This window comes from Coturnix japonica, unplaced genomic scaffold (assembly GCF_054131305.1).
Source record: "Coturnix japonica strain WE unplaced genomic scaffold, WE-NBRP24 Scf042, whole genome shotgun sequence".
Taxonomy (NCBI): Eukaryota; Metazoa; Chordata; class Aves; order Galliformes; family Phasianidae; genus Coturnix; species Coturnix japonica.
This window is the reverse complement of record NW_028188945.1, coordinates 3,038,873-3,059,788: the sequence shown is the minus strand read 5'-3', so window position 1 is coordinate 3,059,788 and position 20,916 is coordinate 3,038,873. Positions and strand designations below refer to the sequence as shown.

The window sequence follows — 20,916 nt, the reverse complement described above, 5'->3', positions numbered from 1 at the left end:
CCTGGGGGTGCAGCTGGGTGAGGCCGGGTCCCCATCGGCGTCCACAGGGCACAGAGGGGCTGCAGGCTGGGAGGGGGTGGGGGGCTGGGGGGGAAATGGGGTGAAATGGGGGCAACTGGGGCAACAGGGGATGAACTGGGGGGAACTGGGATGAACTGGGGTGAATGGGGGTGAATGGGGGGGGATTGGGGGATATGAGAGTGACTTGGGGGGGGGACTGGGGTGAATGGGGGTGAATTGGGGGGCATTGGGGGGATCTAAGAGTGACTTGGGGGGGAATTGGTGTGACTTGGGATGATTTGGGGGTGAATGGGGGGGAACTGGGCTGAACTGGGGCACCAAGGGCTGAACTGGGGGGAACTGGGATGAAATGGGGTGAACTGGGGGAGACTGGGGGGATCTGAGAGTGACTTGGGGGGGGAACTGAGATGATTTGGGGTGAATGGGGGCAAATTGAGGGGGACTGGGGGATATGAGAGTGACCTGAAGGGGGACTGGGATGAATTGGGGTGAATGGGGGGAAATTGGGGAGGATTGGGGGATCTGAGGGTGACTTAGGGGGGGACTGGGATGAATTTGGGTGATTTGGGGGTGAATGGCGGAGAACTGGGGTGAACTGGGGTAAGTTGGAGTGATTTGGGGTGAACTGGGGTAAATTGGGGCAATCTAGAGTGGAATGGGGGGTAAACTGGGGTGAACTGGAGCTCTATGGGGTGAAGTGGGACAATGTGGGTTGCAGTGGAGTGCTATGGGGCTGTTCCCTATGGGTTCTCATAGTACTCTGGCATTACCTGCAGCAGCTTGGTGTCCCCCCCTGGCACCCCACTGTGCTCTGGTGCTGAGATGTGGGGCAGCCCCACAGTGCCAGCCCCATAGCGCTCCTCACGCTCTGCCCCACAAGTGGGCTCCGCTTTGGCTGCCCACTCCCCCTCCAATGGCTCTTTGGTGGCCTCAATGCATTCTGTGCCCCCATCAGTGTCACTATGGGGCTGTGGGGAGCTGTGGGGTGCTATGGGGCTGTGGGTCACTATGGGGCTGCAGGTCTCCCATATCAGGGCTGTTCTGGTCTTCCTGCTGCTCGCAGCCATCCATCCCATCCTGGAACAACCCCCCCCATAACCTGTGTGCTCTTTACCCCATAGCTGTGGGGAGCTGGGGGGTGGGGAGTCCAGAGCGTCGCCTCCAATCATGGCCCCCATACTGATGTCCTCCATATTGGTGTCCCCCCCATTTATGTCTCCCCCATTGCTGTCCCCCATATTGCTGTCTCCCCCCTTGGTGTCCCCCATATTAGTGTCCCCTCCACTTACATACCCCTCATTGCTGCCCCCTCTATTGGTGTCCCCCCCATTTATGTCCCTCTCCTTGATGTCCCCTCCATTGATGTCCCCCTCATTGGTGTCCCCCATATTGCTGCCCCCTCCATTGGTTTCCTCTTCCTCGGTGCCCCCCATATTAGTATCCCCCCCCTTGGTGTCCCCTCTATTGATGTCCTCCCCCTTGGTATCCACTCCATTAGTGTCTGCCATATTGGTGTCCACCATACTGGTGTCCCCTCCCTTGCTGTCCCTCCCCTTGGTGTCCCTGTCCCCTCCATTTTTGTCCCCTCCATTGGTGTCCACCATATTGGTGTCTGCCATATTGGTGTTTGCCATATTGGTGTCCCCCCCCTTGGTGTCCCCTCTATTGTTGTCCTCCCCATTGGTGCCCCATCCAATCATGTCCCCCCCCTTGCTGTCCGCCATATTGGTGTCCCCTCCATTGTTTCCCCCCTCATTGGTGTCCCCTCTATTAGTATACCCTCCATTGATGTCCCCCCCCTTGCTCTCCCCCATATTAGTGTCCCCCCCATTAGTGTCCTCCATATTGCTGTCCACCATATTGCTGCCCACCATATTGCTGTCCCCCATATTGGTGTCCCCTCCATTTGTGCCCCCTCCATTGATGTCCCCCCCCTTGCTGTCCACCATATTGTTGTCCCCACTATAGTCGTCCCCCCCCTTGTTTTCTCCCCTCAGTCCTGCCCTGACTTTGACATTGGGGCCATCATGGTGGTCAACACCTGCAAGAGGAACAGCAGCTGCTTGGACGCCATTTTGTGGCCATTTTGAGGCCCTTTGGAAACCATTTTGTGACCATTTGGTGGCCATTTTGAGGCCATTTTGCGGCTGCTTGGAGGCCATTTGGTGGCCATTTTGAGACCGCTTGGAGGCCCATTGGAGGACATTTTGAGACCATCTTAAGCCCATTTTTTGGCCATTTTGAGGCCATTTTAAGTCATTACCTGTCACCTGGCTGCTCCTCCTTTTGCCCATGGCGCCGCTCACCTGAGGGGAACACACGCCCATTGAGCATCATTTCCTCACTATTTCCCCTCAAATCCCCCCTGACCGCCCGGTCTCTCTCACTCCACGTCCCAGAATAACACCGTTATCCCGCTATAACGAGGCCCAATGGCGCCCATCCCGCCCCAAGGCCCTTCCCGGCCCCGCCGCCATTTTGCTTCACCTCAGCTCCCGCCCAACGCCTTCCCGCCTTTTTCACACCGCGCGCTCTGCGCCTGCGCCGCGCGGGGGACGCTGGGAGTTGCAGTCCCCGGAGAGACGTAACGCGGCGCAGCGCGGGGGATGCTGGGAGTTGCAGTTCGCGGCGCGCCGTAAAGCGCAGCGGGGTGCGGCGCTTTTGCGACAGCGTCGCCGTAAAGTGCGGAGGTGTTGGCAGCCCCGTAGGAGGAAGCGGTGAGTGGGGACAGACCGGGACCGGGGGGGTCCGATGGGGGGGGATCGAACGGCGGGGTCCAATAGGGGGGGGATAGACCGGGGGGGTCCAATGGGGGGGATCTAATGGGGTGGGGGTCCGATGGGGGGGGTTCAGTGGGGGGGGGGGGGGGGGGTACAACGGGGGGATCCAATGGAGGGCGGGGGGATTCAATGGGGGGGGGGGTACAATGGAGGGGGATCTAATGTGGGGGGGGGTCCGATGGGGGGTGTACAACCGGGGGGGTCTGTGCTCTGTCTCAGGCATACAAGCCTGTTGGAAGGAGTGCATTGAGGCTGCAGCGCCCAGATGATAAACCTGAGTTAGCTGTCACCAGCAACCAAGCTTACGGTTAATTTCTGAAACAAGATTAGTGATAGTATTTCCACGCAGCTGGCACAGAAGCTTCTTGGATTACAGTGCTGACAACACACATTCACCAGAGCCAGCAATTACAAAAAAATTCCCCACTCCCACCAGACCTTGAAGGACAGAGACCAATTTAGGTTTCTTCACTCTCACGAAGGGGAGTAAGTAAGAAGTTTCACTCAGTAATTCAACCTTACAGAGGCTACTTAGTAATTCTGTGAATTTAAGGAATTATAAAATGATGGATAAAAATCAGAAGTATTTTGTATTTAAATATATGTATACATTATACAGTTATTCTAATGCGACATCAAATGATTACCATTTTGCCCACAGATGTGAGAACTGTTAAGAGAAAATATACTTGCTTTTAACCACTGTAGATCACCCATGGCACATACCTAAGGACAACATAACAGCTGAAAGCAGTAACTGGGAGAAACACTGTACAAAGTATACAGATTGGGCTGCACGTGCGTCAAGTGATTTATTAACACAACGAGGTTGGGGGGGAAGAAGAATTAAGTTTGATACCTGTTGTCTTCGTTTCTCCTCTTCAATAACAGCTTTGGCTTCTGCCTCTTTTATCTGTCCAGACATACAAAGTGATAAGTAACTGTTGTAAAAGCAGGTAAAACTATTATCTTACAGAGCCATAATTTATAGAACAGTTCTCAGAAAAGCGAGCAAAACCTTCACCAAGTGAGCTGTGAGCTTACTCAGATTCTAAAACATTCTGTGAAAAACCTCTATCAATTCGTGTTTGAAAAACATGGAACATAAGAGACGCTACCATGTTATAAAACTTAACTTCTGACTAACTGGAAAATTCAAATGACAAATATAAAACCTGGGGAAAATATAAATATATATATTCATTAATACCAGGGAAAATTCCTTAATAAAGTCACTCTCTAAGCTTTCAGTAACTCAATCCTCAATTCAGCACACTGTACACTGATGGGTAAATCCTTATATATGTATGTAATTTACACTCACACGCTTCATTCCAAGTAATTAAATATGCCCTGACTGCTAGAGCAAAAGGAAATCTCCACTTTTGTACCAAATGACATATTGGATAATGCATACTCATATTGTTCGACCGCTCTTGTCGTAATGGAAACTGTCAATGCAATTACATTTGCTTCACCATCAGAAAGTTTTATGAAAAATAAAACCTGGAACTACAACTGATCACTCTACAGAACTGTTACATAGCATTCAAGACAGCAAATTAAATGCCAGAAACTTAACCAGCTCATGCACCACTTCCTCATGTTTCCATAAAAGGCCTAGAAAAACAATGTGGATACTCTGTCTCTTTAGGTGAGATTATGCAGCAGTTTCTTTACTTCAAACAAAATTATTGGAGAGCATCCATGTTTACAATGGGCTGAAAAGCACATGCAGTTGCTGAAAGCTCTCTGTAATTGTGGCAGTCACCTAATACTGTGTGACAGGAACACACAAGATAACACTTTGCTAACCTTCAAAGTAAAAGTAAGGCCTAAATGAAGTGCTTCTATAGCTCTCACTAGCAGTAATGATTTTATTATCATTGATTAGCACTTCTTGGCTGAAGAGGAAATCTCCAGTTCCAATGTACATTAAAAATAAAGAGGTAATAGAGCATTACCTTAACATAGTGTTTCATCAAGTGAGTTGACACTATCTACAAGTAGTGCAATTCTCAGCAATAAGCCAGATTCAATAGTCCAAAAATTAAATGTGCAATTAAACTGTACGCTGAGTTACACTGCATTTCTTGCTATTACTGTCTTGAAAAAATAACAATCTGCCTGTTTTTTCCAACTTTTCTCAAGGCAATGAAGATAACATAACTAAAATGGATACACCACCTCAGACGCCTTCCGTTTCATTTCCTTGCATAACACATCACACTCCAGTGAAACTTGGCCTTCTTGTATCTTGCTGCACTGTACTTCCTGTTAAGTATAAATTGAATTGTTTGTAATTCATTTCCCTATATAAAAATTTAATTATAACGTTCATTTTGTTGGGAAAATTGTAAAACAATTTTATTCGGTATATTTACAGAATGAAGCTAATAAATAAATATTATTTGAAACTGTAACTGTATTCAAGCATCCTTTTCTATTTTCCTTCTTTCTGATAAGCTAAACTGAATCAAGAATAAATCAAGTGGTTCAGTTTAATTTTTCTTGTCTTTTTTTTCACTTATTTATTTAAGACAAAGCAATATAACCTTGTGAACTGTTACAAAAGATACCATGCAAAGTAACTAATAAGTAACTCTTCTGAAACTTCGTATCAATTCTCTAAACTGGCTGAAACTACAGGGCAAGGTCTGGTCATGGGAAGATCTCCCCTACTTCCTTCTCCTTCCTCCCCCTTACATTGAAGGCCAAAACAAACAAACAAACAAACAAACAACAACAACAGAAAAAAAAAAAAAACAAAAACCACCAACAAAACCAAAACAGAATACCAGCACAGAGAGAAAGTTATAATCTTATAATCTATACTACTAGCCTATGAAGAATTTTGTCAGGAAAGCACAGTAACATAGCCAGAAGCTATTCTGGTTTTCATGCTTTCTGACAATATGCAGAACAATTTTCATAGCATAGAGCAAAATCCAAAAACTAACTTCTTCAGAGCAATTCCAGCATGCTAAGATAAACCACCTGCCTAGATGGTTAAGAATATGGTCCACTACAAGTTGTGGGTTACAAATTCAAGTGGTTTATACAACCTTGCATGTTTACATGCATAGCCTCATGATGCAACAGTTAACTTCAACACCAGAAAAGGAAGAAAAAATCCTCCTGTTTTGCACTCAAATTATGAGCTCCTACATTTGATATTAATTGTGATGGTTCAGATGAGGCATATTTACAGAGCAGCTTGGAATACGTGTCCTGTCAACCCCCAACTTCACCAGTAGTATACACAGACAGAAGACTGGTAGAGGAGAATTCAGCTGCAAATATTAGGTACTCAATTCTGTTTCTCCTTATCTTCAAGATCGCAGGCTGCAGGCACAAAAGACTAAATATACAGGTACACTATCCTATCCAAGCTAAGAAAGAAGTACACTATCTGCTGTAAGAATGCAGCTCCAAGCAAATATGCATAAGGACCTTCTGGAATCAAAGATACCCTAATTACGATCTCAGGCAAGGGCAGATGCATAAAGCAAACGTTAAAAGACATCATCTTTCACACTACAGAAACGAGTCATATTTCTGCAGTCAGATTAGCTGCAACTAATACACAGTCCAATTATCAGTGGCTTATTGGTTCTACCATCATTTACCCTCTACACTGTAGCTCTCTGTACAAAAGAGAGCATGGATTTGGGGCTTGACCTGGAAACAGTGAGATGATATTTAAGGTGGGGATAGTGTTTTCTTCTCTTTCTGAAGGGAGACACCATTTCACTAGGAATCAGAAGGATCACTTCATGGCTATTTAAATAAGTGGGCTGTCATCATATAAGAATTAATTTTTATTAATTATATAATTAACTCATAACAACCTTTCCACCTTATTAAAATCAAATTTACAAGATTGAGGGGGGGAAAAAAAGTAACCGTCATCATATTTAAGGACCATAAAACTTTCAGAATAGCAGATCTGGAATGTTCCATTTCAGGCCACTGTAAAAGTGAAAAGTGAGCATCCTAAACATTAATTTCATTGCTTCTTGCTACCACATTTCAGTTGGACATCCACATAATCACTGAAGACATCCCGGCACTCTGGGACAATAAAATCTGAACTGGTCTGAAATAGCTATACAGCGTCAGAACTCAGCAGAAGATGATAACACATTTCAGTTTTCCAAAAACAGTATGAAAATTAGGGACAGCAACAACTAGATGTAACAGAGCTATCATGGAAATACCCATCTTCCTTATTCAATTAAGTCTGGCATAAGAAACAAGACCTCAAAGATCATCAAGTCCAACTGTAAACCTATATCTTAAGGAACAAGAAGCAGAAGTATACACGCAACCAATGATATTATTGATTTTACTGAACACAGTAGAGTAAGAAAAACTGAAATTAGTAAGAGCACTTAGTCACAACAAAATAATTTATCCTCAGCAGAAGTCAACATTTCAACTTACAAATAAACAAAAGCTAGTTATTTATAAGCAGAGACTGCTCAATTTGAAGCACGTACTCTGGGCATTACCATCCTTTCATGCGCCCTGCAAGATCTGAGATTTCTGAAGACATTTCTTGGAGAAGCTAAGAACTCTGGGGAAACTGCATCTGTGTGGAAAGCTCAGAAGTTAACCGGGTCTTGAAAATAATTTAAGCATGCTTTGTTCAAGCCAGATAGTGAATTTTTCATTAAGTTAACACTTGTCAAGAGGTCACAGCAGCCTCTGGTTTTCCCCTCATCATACTTGATAGCTATAAGCTTTGTCCTTTATCTCTGCTGAAAGCTAAGGATGCTGATGCCTCTGTTTGCTTTAAGGGCCTCAGACAACCATCAATTAGGAATTCAAAACATCTGTGACTGTTCCAATTTATGTAATTATAAACTTCTCAGTTCCTAATGAGGAAAATGTGCTTTGACTTCTTAAATCACTCCAGATCATCTGATTATTTTCCTAATGGAACTACAAAAATTGAAGTGTGCTTGAAGAGAAAGGTATTGCAAATCTGGGAGCTAACATTTTCTACAATGAATTTTATTTTCCTTAGTGAATATTTTGATTGTTCCACCCAGACTTTCAGCTGCTGTTGCTGCTCTGCTCAAGTAACTGATTCTATTCCAGTCTTGACCAGAGACAATCCACGTACACAAGCCTAGGAACATACAAAGAAAATGTGTCACTCTCAGAACTGCAACTTCAAAACTTACCTTTTTCAGTCGCTTACAAGGACACTTGAGTTTAACCTTCTGGCTGCAGTTCAGAGGATAATCACCTGAATGGCAAATCTCTTCACACCGGTGACCACAAGGCAACTACAAGCAAAACAAGAAATACCCCACCAATGAATAACTGAAATTGCATGCAGTCTATGAACTAGTTTTATTTCAGACACAGCAGCTAAACAGAAAACTCATTCAGCTCATCAGGTTTGTCTTCCTACCTGCAAAACTGGAAAGAAAAAGGTCAACTTATTTCACTAGTTACTCAGAGTTTTTTGGTTCACATAGAATTATTTATCTTTTACTGGGAACGCTTGATCAAAAAACAATTTTTTCTTTCAAATGTTACAGGAACAGTCATCTCCACAATGATTCATATATCGACTGCCCTAACTACCTGTATGATGGAGGAATAAAAGTAGATGAAGTAAGAAGAAACAGAAAACTGAAATGAAGTGTGATGTGACCCAGCCTGACCCACAAATTGCTAACAAGAGGGTAGAATTAGAAGCAAAAATACCACAAAACTAGGTTTTATGTGCAAGAACCTTGCAAACTATGCAGGAGTCAAATACAGGCCACCAATATTCTTACACCTGAATTAATTTCACTAAATCCTAAATTTCTGCATTTGGTAAATTATCCTGTTTTTGACATCTGACAAATAGCATTTCCTTTTTTTAAACTATCAGTGAAAATTTTAACACTTATAATGAAACTATTATTATTCATTACTGTATATTATTATTCATTACTGGGATAATTTAAATATGCTGCTGCCTTTTAGGGATGTAACAGTGTTTCCAGAACAACATTAGAGATTAAAAAAATAATTCACAAGAATAAAAACAAGTTTTCTTCCACAGCATGTTGGGAGCTCAACTGACCTTGCTCAGGTCCCAAACAAAATCTTCATAACGATGATTTTTCATTTTCAATTACATAAATCAATACTGTCCAATACTGTTTATAAACAAAGGCAATAACTCATGTAAGATACCCAACTGATTCATTTATAAAGGTAGGTTTAAACAATATCACTCCCTGTACAGAAAGAGTTGGGGGAAAACACACTGGACAAATGACCACAGAGTCTCTTCCAGGATCCCACCTTAAGAGGCAAGAGCTTTTCCATTCATTTACATTTATTTTATCCAGCCATTAGATCTTATCCACAGACTGAAAAACTTCTCTACTGTCCTTTCATAACAGGCTCTTTATTCCCATAATATTCCCTTCATTGAATTCCAAGCAGCTTCAATCAATGTTTCTTGAATATAGTAGCCAGAACTGCAAGTAATATTCCAGCTGGAAGAACATTGTACAATGCCTTAATTGCAGCTTATTCTCCACAGAATATCTTTCCCTATACATCTTCCACTCTCATGTTCACTTCTCTCCAGTTATCCATGCTGCAACAGTAAGGATTTCTACTGTCTCCCAGGAGGGTTGTTATTGGCCTTGACATGCCCAGTCTCACTGGTTTTTCTGTATCTGTACCATGTCCCAAACGCATGTGTTCTGCTGCACATGCGTTTCCTCAGTTGTCACCTACTGACAACACACCACAAATTCTCATAAGAAAATCCCAATGAGTTTTTGGTGCCAAGGTCATTACTGCAAACAGTGCAAGACTAGCCCTCAATTTGAGCCCTTGGAAAATCCCCTTATTGCCAACATTTCTCGTTCCAATCACTCCTGCAGGAATTTTTGTTGTTGCTTATGGCTTTTGAGGTGGTTGCCCTAAATAAAAAAAAGAACCACAAGCAGTTGTTTCCTTCAGCAAACACCAACTCTCGCAACGATCATCTCTTTTACATGAATTAGCTGTTTACTGTCTGGCACAGCCTCAAGAGCACAAGTGAAGTATGACATATGGGACTACATCTCTTCTCTTTGTCTGGAGGAAAAAAGGAATTGGTTGTTCTATCAAAGAAGGAATTCAGTTTTGTCTGGCACAACTGATCACCTGCAAATCTACTTGAACTCTGCCTCATTGTAAAAAGATGGGTTAGATGCTCATGATTAAGCCTTGCACATGCTGAAGTCAGGCATGCTTCCATTAATAATGTCAAAGCCTGAACAGTTACATATCACCAGAGTACAGCACAGGAATATACTTAATGCAATACCAAAAATCGTATTTGCTTATTGAGTTCATACACAGCTCACATTCAGTGGGATGCAGGACAAGAATGAAGCTGACAGTTTCAGCTGCTTCTCAACCCCTCCAGTGCAAACACAACATAAACTCATGGGAAGCAGTTCTATGAGTGGCAAAACAACAGCCCCAAGAGCTAAGAGAACAGAAGCAATCCAACCAGTTCTGCCAGATAAGTGCTGTAGTGGGAAGGGAGGTGGTTTTGTCCATTTATTTTTTGCAAATGTTGAGGTGCTAAAATATAATGTGTTTATCCCCTTAGATCTTTTTCACTGTAAATATTCTGTTGTTAATAGCTAGTAAACTAAAGGCTGAAAAGAACAGGCTTTATATTTGTCATAGCAAGCCAATTAAAAGAAAGCAGTATAACCCACAACTCTGAAAACAATCAAACAGAAATCTTCATGAGCATTTTCCAGAAACACAGGAAGGGAAGAGAATGTATTTTTATGTAACTGATTACACTACAAAGTTTTGCATGTAGATGAAACAAGATATATCCATATCTACAGGAATGAGAAGAGTTAACCAAAAGCCTTATCCAACTAAAACAGACCCTGCTGCCCTGAGTCTTCTGTTCACATCCCACTGAATTCAATTCTAAAAAGGCCCTGCTCTACAAACGATGCAATTCTGAATTGCAGACTTGAATTCAGTAGTACTACTGGATGGATTTTAAACCTCAGACTGAGTCTTGGGAATACATCCAGAAAAATCTCAACAGTTAACATTAATCAAAATCAAAGAAGAGATATGGAAAAAATTTTTGAAGAGAACCTGAAGTACAGGAACACACAGTTCATGTTAAGAGATTAGAAGTACTCCTGAAAATAAAGAGGAGGAAGCGTTGCAGCAAATAAAACCAAAGTAACAGAGAAGGAAATGGAAGGACAAAAGTTAAGAGGTAAACAGTGAAATAATTCCCCTGCCGGGAAGAGAACTTTCAGACATCCAGGTGAGAAGATTGTGACAGATGGATTCATTTACTCAAGTAAGACAAATAAAGAGGATGTGCAAAACGAAGACATCACAAAGACAAGGGCAGAAAGCAGAAGATGCAAGTAGACACACAGCAAAGAGTCCGGAATTTCTATTGGGGTTTCATGGATTTGTTAACATAACCTTGTCTGAAAAACAGAGAGTCTTGGGAAGCAGGCAGGAATACTATCAGTTTTGCAAGTTACTCAAAACCAGGAAAGTCTATCTAGTAAAAGACTGGACACTTCTGAAACCAGAAAATAATGCAACACGGGTTTTGAATCTATGTCTATTCAGTTGAGGCAGAATTCAGGCAAGGTGAGACAACAGATCTCAGACTAGAGGACTCCACAGGCAAAGCAGCACAACGGAACAGAAAGCAAACAGTGCAGAAGGACAAGCTGAATCAAATTACTTCTGAGTGCCAACTACATACTACTGGAGACAAAGTACAAGGCCAAAACAGAGTAAAAAACCAATAAACAATTTCAGGATTAAGTATTCTCAACCCTTTGAAATTATGCACAAGCCTTTTCTTTACAGCTGGGAAGCAGAATTTCTGAGAAATTCTGAAGTGTTTAACAGTGGAAACACTTTCCAAAATATTCCTGACTATTCACGTTTTTCCTCTTTGTAAATTTCCTAATTCTACAGTAGGGAAACAGAGTGAAGAAAGGGCTGTCACCCTTGCCACAACTAATGACAACTAAAGAACAAAGGCACAATAGTAAGTAATACATAGATTTCTGAAAACACACAAGCAGCACAGAATAACAGCACTGGGAGGGACTAGGAACAAGTCATTTTGCCCGTCCCTCATGTCTTACAGCAATAAAATCCATAACTAGACTAACCCCAATATATGTCTAAGCTGTTACTGATGAAAATTCTGTAGCTTTTCCAACCTATTCTTCCCAAGCTCTACAAGCTTTACTACTCAAAGGCAGTAACTAACACGAATCTTCCTAACTGATACAACCACTAGTTCATAGCCTGTTTGCCATATAACAAGTTTACTATTCTTCTTTACAGCAACCCTTCATATAGTCACATACAACAAAGCAATTAACTCCTTTGTCTTAAGCTTCAAGCTACTCAATATGTTTCACTAGCACAGTCAGTCATTAAGAATTCATTTTACTTAGGTCCCGTGCAGTTTTTTTTGTTTCTCTTTTCTTGTTTCCTAAAACTGTTGTGCAGACAGTGATCACTGACCCTGTGCAAGAAAAATCACAAATACACTCCTCTGTATTCGTCCCAACCAAAGAGTATCCTGTTGAGAAAGTCTGTTCAAGATCAGTTTTCAACCACATCAAAGGACATACTCTTCCTCATTCAACCTCAGCAGCTTCAAGCTTCAGCTTTCAAGCCATGAATGAAGTATTCACTGATACTGTCCTGGAGTCCTTAACCCTCATAGAATAAAAAAATCATTACGGTTGGAAATACCTCTAAGAACAAGTCCAACCATCAACCTATCATCACCACGTTTGCAGCGTTTGAGGCACAGACTCAGATGTGAACGATCCAAATCGTTTATTACAAGTTCTCACATCCCTTATATACCTTCACAAGTTGTTATTTTCTAACTTTCCCGTCCGCCCTTACAACTTTCCCAACCACCTTTACATGTCAACAGAGCATTCTACAGAACCCTTTTCAACTGTCCATGCAGGCACGTATCCAATCAGAGCTCTGAGACCCTTCTTCTCCTTGCAGAGGTGTCCTTGGTTCTCATGCTGTTTATCTTGCTCCACAGCTGCTGCTCTGAACAGCTTTTCTTGTATTCCCACAAGTACCAGTGCAGCCACCGCCCTCAGGCACCCTGGCCATCCCTTACTCAATTCCTTGGCAATTTGCAGCTCAGGGGTTTGGCAGATGACTTTTTTCCTGGCAGTCCTTAAGGTTCAAAGTCCAGCTGTAATCTCATTTCCCAAATATGTCACTTCCTGTTGAGTTATTTGTGCTTTCTGTAAACCAAGAAACTCAGCAAACTCTCAGTCTATTGTACACAGTCCTTTTGTTGCTGTGGCAGCCACGTGCTGCAGTAAAGTTCCACCCTAGGATGGAGGATCCCAGATCTCAGGCTCATGAGTTGACCATCATTCAGCTGTTCTCACAACCCTGGGTAACACTGTCCAGGTTAACTGAGACTCTTCTCCCCATATCAGGGCTTTCCTTTTCAAAGGCAAATAACCTTAGGCTTCCTTTGGCCAAACCAGGCAGAAGAGACATCCCTCAAATCCAGAAGGTAAACTTAATCTTTTTGTTCCTTAACTTGGTTAATAAAGTGCACGGATTTGCCACCACTGAGTGTATCCATTCAACTATTCTAGTACTTGCCCTCAAGTCTTGTACCAAACTACAGCACTTGCTATCAAAATTGGAATCCAAACTCCAAAAAGTTACCTATTATTTCTTTTATCCTTCTACAGTCCCATACCCTCAAAGGGCACCGCTTTACCCTGACTAGGAAGCTCTTGCTTATAACTTCTACTTAGGGCTTCATTTTTGGCCCTGATGCCCACACGACTAAGTGTATCATATTTGAGATTGCTGTAACTCCTGGGGGTACAACATTGTTTTGCCCAGTTTGTGTTAAAGCCAGAGTTACAGTTTTTAATCACTCAATATTGTTGCACTCTTAGCTCCAGTTTTATTCAATTTCTTGCCAGAGTAACCCGGCAGGTACAAGAATTTCTGTATTCCTCCTTGTTTTCTTAGCTTATGTTTAATTAATCCAAAAAAGGAAACCTTTTCCCGTTGGGCAGTAGCATCTACACTGTTACAAAACCATCTATGGGTAGTAAGAAGCACCCATATCCACCAGAAAATGAACCTCAATATCCTGCTTTCCTAAATGCAATTTCCCACTGCAGTTTGCACACTGCTTTCCTTCCAGTGAGGTCACCCCCAAGTACACTGCCCGGTGCTACTCAAGGGTAGGTATGGCCAGCCATACAGACCACAAACCCACACAGAACCTCAAGGTATCGCTGCACAGAAGACTTATTAGGACCCTTAGACAAGGATCTGGGGAAAGTCGTATTCTTACAGCAGCTTCTGGGTAAAGCTCCTACCCACAGCTCGGTTCCATTGCAAGAGTTCTGTTCAACACAGAATGTCCTCTGGTGCTGTACCGGAGATTGCCTCTTGCTGGGACATACTCGTGGGGGAGAGGAGTGAAAGGAACGCCAGGACAGCAAGGGAGGGATGCCTGATGACAAGGGTGTGCGAATGTCCCCACCGAAGGAAGCAAAGAGAGCCGGCAGAAAGCGATGCTTCATTAGCGTAACAAAACACAGCCCCCATTCCTCCCTCCCTCCTCCCCCGCACCCCTCCCATCGCCATCCCCCGGGGGCAGATGTGCCATGAAAACGAGCTCTGGGCGTGATCGTTGTGGGAATTCCTGCCTTCCTGAGCCTGTGCGGAAGAGGCGAGAGCCTGGCTGGAAGCCGTCCGGGCAGCACCGCGGTGGCAGGAGGTGCACCAAGGCCGTCCTGCGGCCAGCTCCGGGCTCAGGGCACTCGGCGTCCTCTGCTCTACGCGACTCCGAGGAGCCCGGCTACCTGCACCAGAGCTGGGAGCAGCCTGCTCCGCACCCAAGGTAGGTGCCCTTCGTGGCTCGTGCAGAGGAGCGCACGCTTCCTGCCCCCTGCCAGCAGCACCGGGAGAGGAGCGGGGAGCGGCCCCGGACGGGGCGGAACCCGCACTGCCGTACCCCAGGCGGGACCCTGGTCCCGGCTCCAGCTCCCGCTCAGCGCAGCAGGTTTGCTGGCCCAGATGGGCTGCAACCAGGGCGGCAGTTCATGCAGCCCGGGCTGGGCTCCGAGGGGCACGGGAACGGGCTGGGAGCTGGGACAGTGAGGAAGGGAGCAGAGGAGGTCAGCGTGCTCTGCTGCCCGGTTGGATCTCTGTAACACAGCGCAGCTGGGGCTGCAGTTCTTCCTCTGGGCCACGGGAGACACAAGACGGCCTCGCTCTGCAGCTGTGCACGCGTGGATTGACGGAAGCTTTAAACCCCCCGATGCCTCCTTTGGAGTGTCTTAATGTGAAGCCTCCAAGTGGAAATTTGCACTCGCCCTGCTCCTCCTCCCCGGCAGCCCCCAGCTTCTCTTCGGGGACCCTGCGGGCAACACGTGCCTCTGGCGACCCTTGAAATGGCGTTACCTTTTGTTTGCTGAGCGCTTGCCTGATGGCTCAGCTGGGGTTGTGCAAAGCCCTGGCAAGGCTTTTGTTCAGGCTGTCCCGGCAGCTGCAGATGCCTTGAGCACACAGCTGCGGGCCCTGAGCACGTTCAGCATCTGCAGCAGCTCCGGCACTGGGCTCTGGAACAGACGATGAGAAGCTGGCAGCCTGTGGGCTGACTGGAGCACGCGTTGAGAACACAGCCGAGCAGCAGCAGGTCAGTAAAGCACAGCCCAGGTGCCTTCTGCAAAGGGCACGCGCTGCTGAGAGCATCCCCTGGCAGTGAGCGCAGTCTGCGTGCTCGGCTGAAGAGGGAGGGAGGAATGAATTTATTGATATCATGCAGGTGTCCTGGAGTGCTCTAACAACTGCTTAACAAGGCTGTTGTAACCACGTGGTTGTTTATTGCCTTAATTGTTCTGTTTAGCACTGCTGCTATTCGATAAGTTGCCTTCACGGTTCAGTTAAAATTCCCAGCACAGCATCGGCTGGTGGTGGCTGTGACCGTCAGAGGCTGGTTTGGCTGCAGTGCTATCAGATACTCTCTCTTCTCAGGAGATGGAAAAATAATCTCCATGTGGTTGGATGTTTTGTTGATTTATTGTTGTGTTTAAGTAAGCCATCCTATTTATTTGAGAAGTGTGAACCATCCAGTTGACTCCTCGCCGTTTTGCACTTCCTTACCCGAGGAATGTGAGCCATCACCACTTTTAGGTAACATCAGCAGTAGGTGGTTTTGAGAACTACATCAGTCACCTTTACAGAGTACTTTTCCCAACCCTTTTCTGAGGGCTTGCTTGATTTCAGCAAGCCCAGGGCTACTTCCACTCCTGAGAGGATGTACGGACATCTGCCAGAGGATTTAATCCATTTGCCACCAGGTGTTCCCTCACGGATCTGTGGAGGTGGTGCTCCAGCAGGCTTGCTGTGTTTGAGTGTTGGGGGCTGCATTCACGGTGTTCTTCCATGAACCAGGTGCTTTTCTGCACCTCCTGCTGGATGGTTGGATGGCCATACCATTTTCTAACAGTATTTCTGCATCTCTTTCCTGGGTAGCCGTTCCCTTTAGGCGTGCTTGCAGTCAATCAAAAGATCCCCCAGTTGGCACAGGCTGTCCTTGTTGTATGTCCTCAACTTCCTTCACCACTCAGATCTCCAATAAAACTCCCCTTTCCCATTCCTTCTGTATCACTCTTCAGTTTCCTTAACTGCAGCTAGGGCAGGCAATAAGCCGTCATTCTGCTGCCTCTGTTTGCCTTAACTGTGTAGAGGCAGTGCCTTTAATTAGTGCTATGGGTGCAGTTTTGCATCTGTTTGGAGCCAAACCCTACAGGTGGAGGATGTGTGGCCTAAAGGATTGTAGGCGACTCGGGGAGGTCTTCGTTTATTGTGTGAATAAGCATTACCTGCACAACTTGCACCACGTAGTGCAGCAGAAATATTGTGGAATATCAGTCGCTTTTGATTCTGGGAGGACCGGTGCAGTTCTCCTTTGCTTCATATGTCACTTTCAAACCCGACACGATGCTGATAACACCTTTCCCATTTTGCATCCTATTACTGCCCCCAGTGACCTCTGCTTTCTGCTCAACTACAGCAGTAGCCACGAGAACATTCACAGAAGAATCTGGGATGCGCTTCATGTCTCTTGTCATCAGTTTGTTTCCCTTCTTGCCATCCTGCAGACTTTGCCCATTGGTCACAAGTGGATCCAAACACAGCATACACTCCTAAGGGAGAAGCAGGACTATATTTGTTGATATAATAGGGATATGCTGTAGTGATTTAACAGTGACACAGCAGGATCAGAGGTGGCTGGATACACTTGGTTATTTACTGCATGGAGGGTAGGGTTACGCACACACCTACAGGAGGCCCTCCCATTGAGTCATGAGGCTCAGAGTAGTTCCCCTTTTTTTCTCATGTCTTCAGTCCACAGAGGTAAGGAGCTAGGATGTGGCTGGATCCTCTCCTAGTCCCAAGCTTGGTCAAGGCTTTGTGTGGAAGGAATCATACGTGCACAGTCCCTGTAAGACAGAACCTTAGAGAGTACATGAAAGCTCCAAAGTAACCACGGGTGTCTTACAGAAGATCTGTATTGAGAAGGAGTCTTGATGTCAAGCTGCAAGGGATCTCTGTGCAGGTGTGAGCTGCAGAAACAGCCCTGCTCGAGGGCAGGTCCTGTGGTGCAGCCCGCTGCTGTGCAGCAGAGCTGGAGGGGCACTTGGGCTGCTTCCTCTTTTGGGGTAAGATGACTGCCTCCTTGCCGTGCTTTGTCTTAAGTCCCCTCTCAGTCTCAGCTGTTGAACTAAGTGTCAGCTACCAGTTGTTTCAGCCTCCCAGTCTGAGACAGCTTTGTGACGGTTCATCTCTTTGAGCCAGACTGTTTCCTGTGCTGCAGCTCATTGTCTTCCTCTGCAAGGCTGGGCAGTGCCCTGCAGAAGGGCTGAGCTGGGACTGGGACTGCTGCATTCCCTCACAGCTCCCCTGCCATTTCTCTTCTCCCTGCAGGCTCCAGTTCAACTTCTGCCTTCCAGCCGTGATCATCCCAGCCTGCAGGAGAGCAGCAAATGGCCGCAGCACATCCAGTTGAGGTAGGGGTTGGGGAAGCAGGCAGGAGAGGCCAAGGGGCCAGGGATGTGAATGCAGGGGAAGAGGGAGGTGCCCTCAGCCAGCGTGTGTGTGCAGGGGACAGAAAAGCAGCTGGGATGGGAGGTTCTGTCCTGTGCGAGCTGCTTGCCTGGGCCTTGGCTGTTCCCAGCAAGGAGCCTCTTTGCTTGCAGGAGCCCGTGAGCTTTGAGGAGGTGGCCGTGTATTTCAGCAGGGAGGAGTGGGCGCTGCTGGACCCTGTGCAACGAGAGCTCTACCGGGATGTGATGTTGGAGACATACCAGTGTGTGGCCTCACTGGGTGAGAGCTTGTTTGCCTTTCCTCCTCGTTAGGGCACCTTTGGCTGTGCAGAATGAGCCTCTGCAAGCCGGGCCTTGAATAAACACCATGCAGCTACATATTGACTCACACCACAGTGCCAGCAAGAAAGGAGATACTGAAAAGCATGAGTTTCAGAAGGGATTAGTATGCACGGCACTCTGATCAAAGCTGCAGAGTCAGTGCTGGCAAGCAGGCATCAGCCAGGAGGGAGAAAACCAGCCCTTGTGTTGTGTGTTGCTTGGTGCCACCAGCTCCAGCTCACAGATGAATCCCTGGTTACTGCTATGGAATTGAGGATTTTCCATGCAATTGCCATCAACGTTTTGATGCCTTGACCACTGGTAGACTGTAAGAAAACAAATAAGCTGTTGTAAAGTTAATTTGAAAGAAAAAATATCCCTTCACAATGTTCAGAGATGTCAAAACATTCTTTGCTCCAAGGGAAGCTGTAGGCACAGTGTCATTTAGACCTAAATGGTGGTTTCTCCTTGGGGAGGGGCACAGAGTGGAACTGTTGAACAGGCACTGTGCCAGCATGAGGGAAATGCTCTCTTGTTCCCTGTTTCTCTCCCTGAAGCTCCACTTTCAGCCCCCAAGCCCATGGTGATCTCCCTGCTTGAACGAGGGGAAGACCCCTGGATCCCAGATGTGCGTAGCCCTGAGACCATGCCAGGAGACCTCAGCCCAGGTGAGGTGGTGGAGGGAAGGGGAATGTTGGGGCTGTAAGAGCCTTCTCTGCCTGTGTTTTATTTTGGGCACCGTGTGCTATTGCTGCATTTCCTCTGTCATCCAGCAGCTGATGGGATCAAAAATACAAAGGAGGTTCCGCAGAGAAATTGTGTAGCGGAAATGCAGCAGAATCACATCTCTGTGGAAGAAATCAGAAGGGATGTCCAGGAAGTCCTGCAGCAAGGTCAGGGTGAGCACATCAAGAAGCCCCTGGGAAAGCGTCTGGGAATGACACTGAGGAACCCAGTGGACTCCAACATAGGTCCAAAGCAGCCTGAGGAAACCAGGAGCAAGGATGTGTGCCAGATGAAAAAGCAGAATCCATGCACTGAGTGTGAGAAAAGCTTTAAACTGGATTCCAGCATCACTAGCCACCAGTGCACGCACTCAGCAAAGAGGCATTACGAGTTCTGTGATTCTGCAGAGAGCATGAAATGGAGACTCCACCCCACTGGCCAGCAGTGCATGTACACAGGAGAGAGAGCCTTTGAGTGCTCTGACTGTGGAAAGACTTTTACGGACATGTGGGAATACAAGAAAAGCTGTTCAGAGCAGCAGCTGTGGAGCAAGATAAACAGCATGGGAACCAAGGACACCTCTGCAAGGAGAAGAGTAGTCTCACAGCTCTGATTGGTTATGTGCCTGCATGGACAGTTGAAAAGTGTTTTGTAGAATGCTTTGTTGACATGTAAGATGTTTGGGAAAGTTGTAAGGGCGGATGGGAAAGTTAGAGAATAACAACTTGTGAAGGTATATAAGGGATGTGAGAACTTGTAATAAACGATTTGGATCGTTCACATCTGAGTCCGTGCCGAGTCGCTGCAAATGGCGCCCACCACGTGGAGCAAATCAACCCGCGGCTGAGCGAGCCCGGTCCGGCAGCGTCGCCCGACTGAACTTCGGAGAGACTGTTTCGCGCGCACCCGCACCGTTCTGCAGGACAGAAGGTGAGCAGTCGGGAACTATGGGGAGCTCACTAACGAAGGAGCAGAAAGTAAATCTCGAAGTATTGCGGTCAGTGTTACCGTATCAGGATAAGACTGTGTCTACTAAAGCATTAGCTACTCTTCTTAAATGGATAAGCAAAAATGTCCCTGAATTTCCAAAAACTGAGTTCTCTCTCGATGGAGAACTTTGGGACAAAATCGGCTCAAAACTCTACGAGGCTTCTCTCGCTAAAGACAGAAAGGCTGCTAAGCTGTTGCCCGTTTGGAGCCGGATAATGGAAGGGATTAAGCAATCACGACGGGAAAGAATTTATTCCGACCATTCCCTGCCGCCCTCCGTCCCAACCCCGCCGCTGCCTCTCGCTGCGGGAAGCGGCCCGTGCCCGGATCCGACTGGCGGCTCCGACCCCCCCGCGATTCGGGGAGACGAGGGGCCGCGGCCGCCCCCCTTCGCGCTCCCGCCGTTCGCTCCTCCCCCGACGTTCGCCGCGTTGCCGCCCTCTACGGCGCCCTCGCCCTTCGCTCCGCCTACGACGCTCGTCGCGCCGCTTCTGCCCTCCTCTTCCCCCACGTCATGCGCTGCTGCGGCTGTGCAGCCGGCGTGTAACGTGGTTGAAGACACGGACGGATCGAAACCAGGGGATCGTTGTGACCCCGGTCCAGAAGATCCAGAAAGAGAATCGGACGCATTTCCTCCTGATGATACTTGGAAGGAAGCAGGAATGACAAATTTCCCTACAGCGTACTGTGATGTCTTAGAGCAATGCAAAAAAGAAACAATATTAAGGGGTGATGCTGACACGTTGCAGACCTTTCCTAATCAGGTCCCCCGTTTGGAATCTCTGCCTTATGAGGCAGTGAAGGAGCTAAGGGAGTCAGTGAGAACATTCGGAGTTCAGTCAGCCTTTACATACAATCTTTTGGTTGCAAACAGTGACAGTTACGCTATGACCCCTCACGATTGGAAAACTGTGTTA

The 20,916-nt window shown here is 46.3% G+C and overlaps 1 protein-coding gene and 2 long non-coding RNA genes across 4 annotated transcripts; 2 read left to right on the top strand and 1 right to left on the bottom strand.

Moving 5' to 3' along the window:
* LOC146752728 (uncharacterized) lies at nucleotides 1–2,655 on the bottom strand. 2 transcript variants are annotated; one of them, XR_014940462.1, is made up of 3 exons: nucleotides 2,285–2,655; nucleotides 792–1,098; nucleotides 1–84 (listed from the first exon to the last, which is right to left on the bottom strand). It is a non-coding gene; the product is annotated as an uncharacterized LOC146752728 (long non-coding RNA). The 2 variants fall into 2 exon arrangements; XR_014940461.1 differs by lacking the exon at nucleotides 1–84 and having other exon boundaries at nucleotides 97–1,098; nucleotides 2,285–2,327; nucleotides 2,509–2,655.
* A 335-nt stretch (nucleotides 2,656–2,990) lies between these two features.
* LOC146752727 (uncharacterized) lies at nucleotides 2,991–5,224 on the top strand. The gene is made up of 2 exons (XR_014940460.1): nucleotides 2,991–3,287; nucleotides 4,953–5,224. It is a non-coding gene; the product is annotated as an uncharacterized LOC146752727 (long non-coding RNA).
* A 13,399-nt stretch (nucleotides 5,225–18,623) lies between these two features.
* LOC146752726 (uncharacterized) lies at nucleotides 18,624–19,789 on the top strand. The gene is made up of 2 exons (XM_085531434.1): nucleotides 18,624–18,951; nucleotides 19,057–19,789. The coding sequence occupies exons 1-2, from the start codon at nucleotides 18,738–18,740 to the stop codon at nucleotides 19,620–19,622; spliced, it is 780 nt and encodes a 259-aa protein (XP_085387560.1). The 5' UTR covers nucleotides 18,624–18,737; the 3' UTR covers nucleotides 19,623–19,789.
* Nucleotides 19,790–20,916: the final 1,127 nt, after the last annotated feature.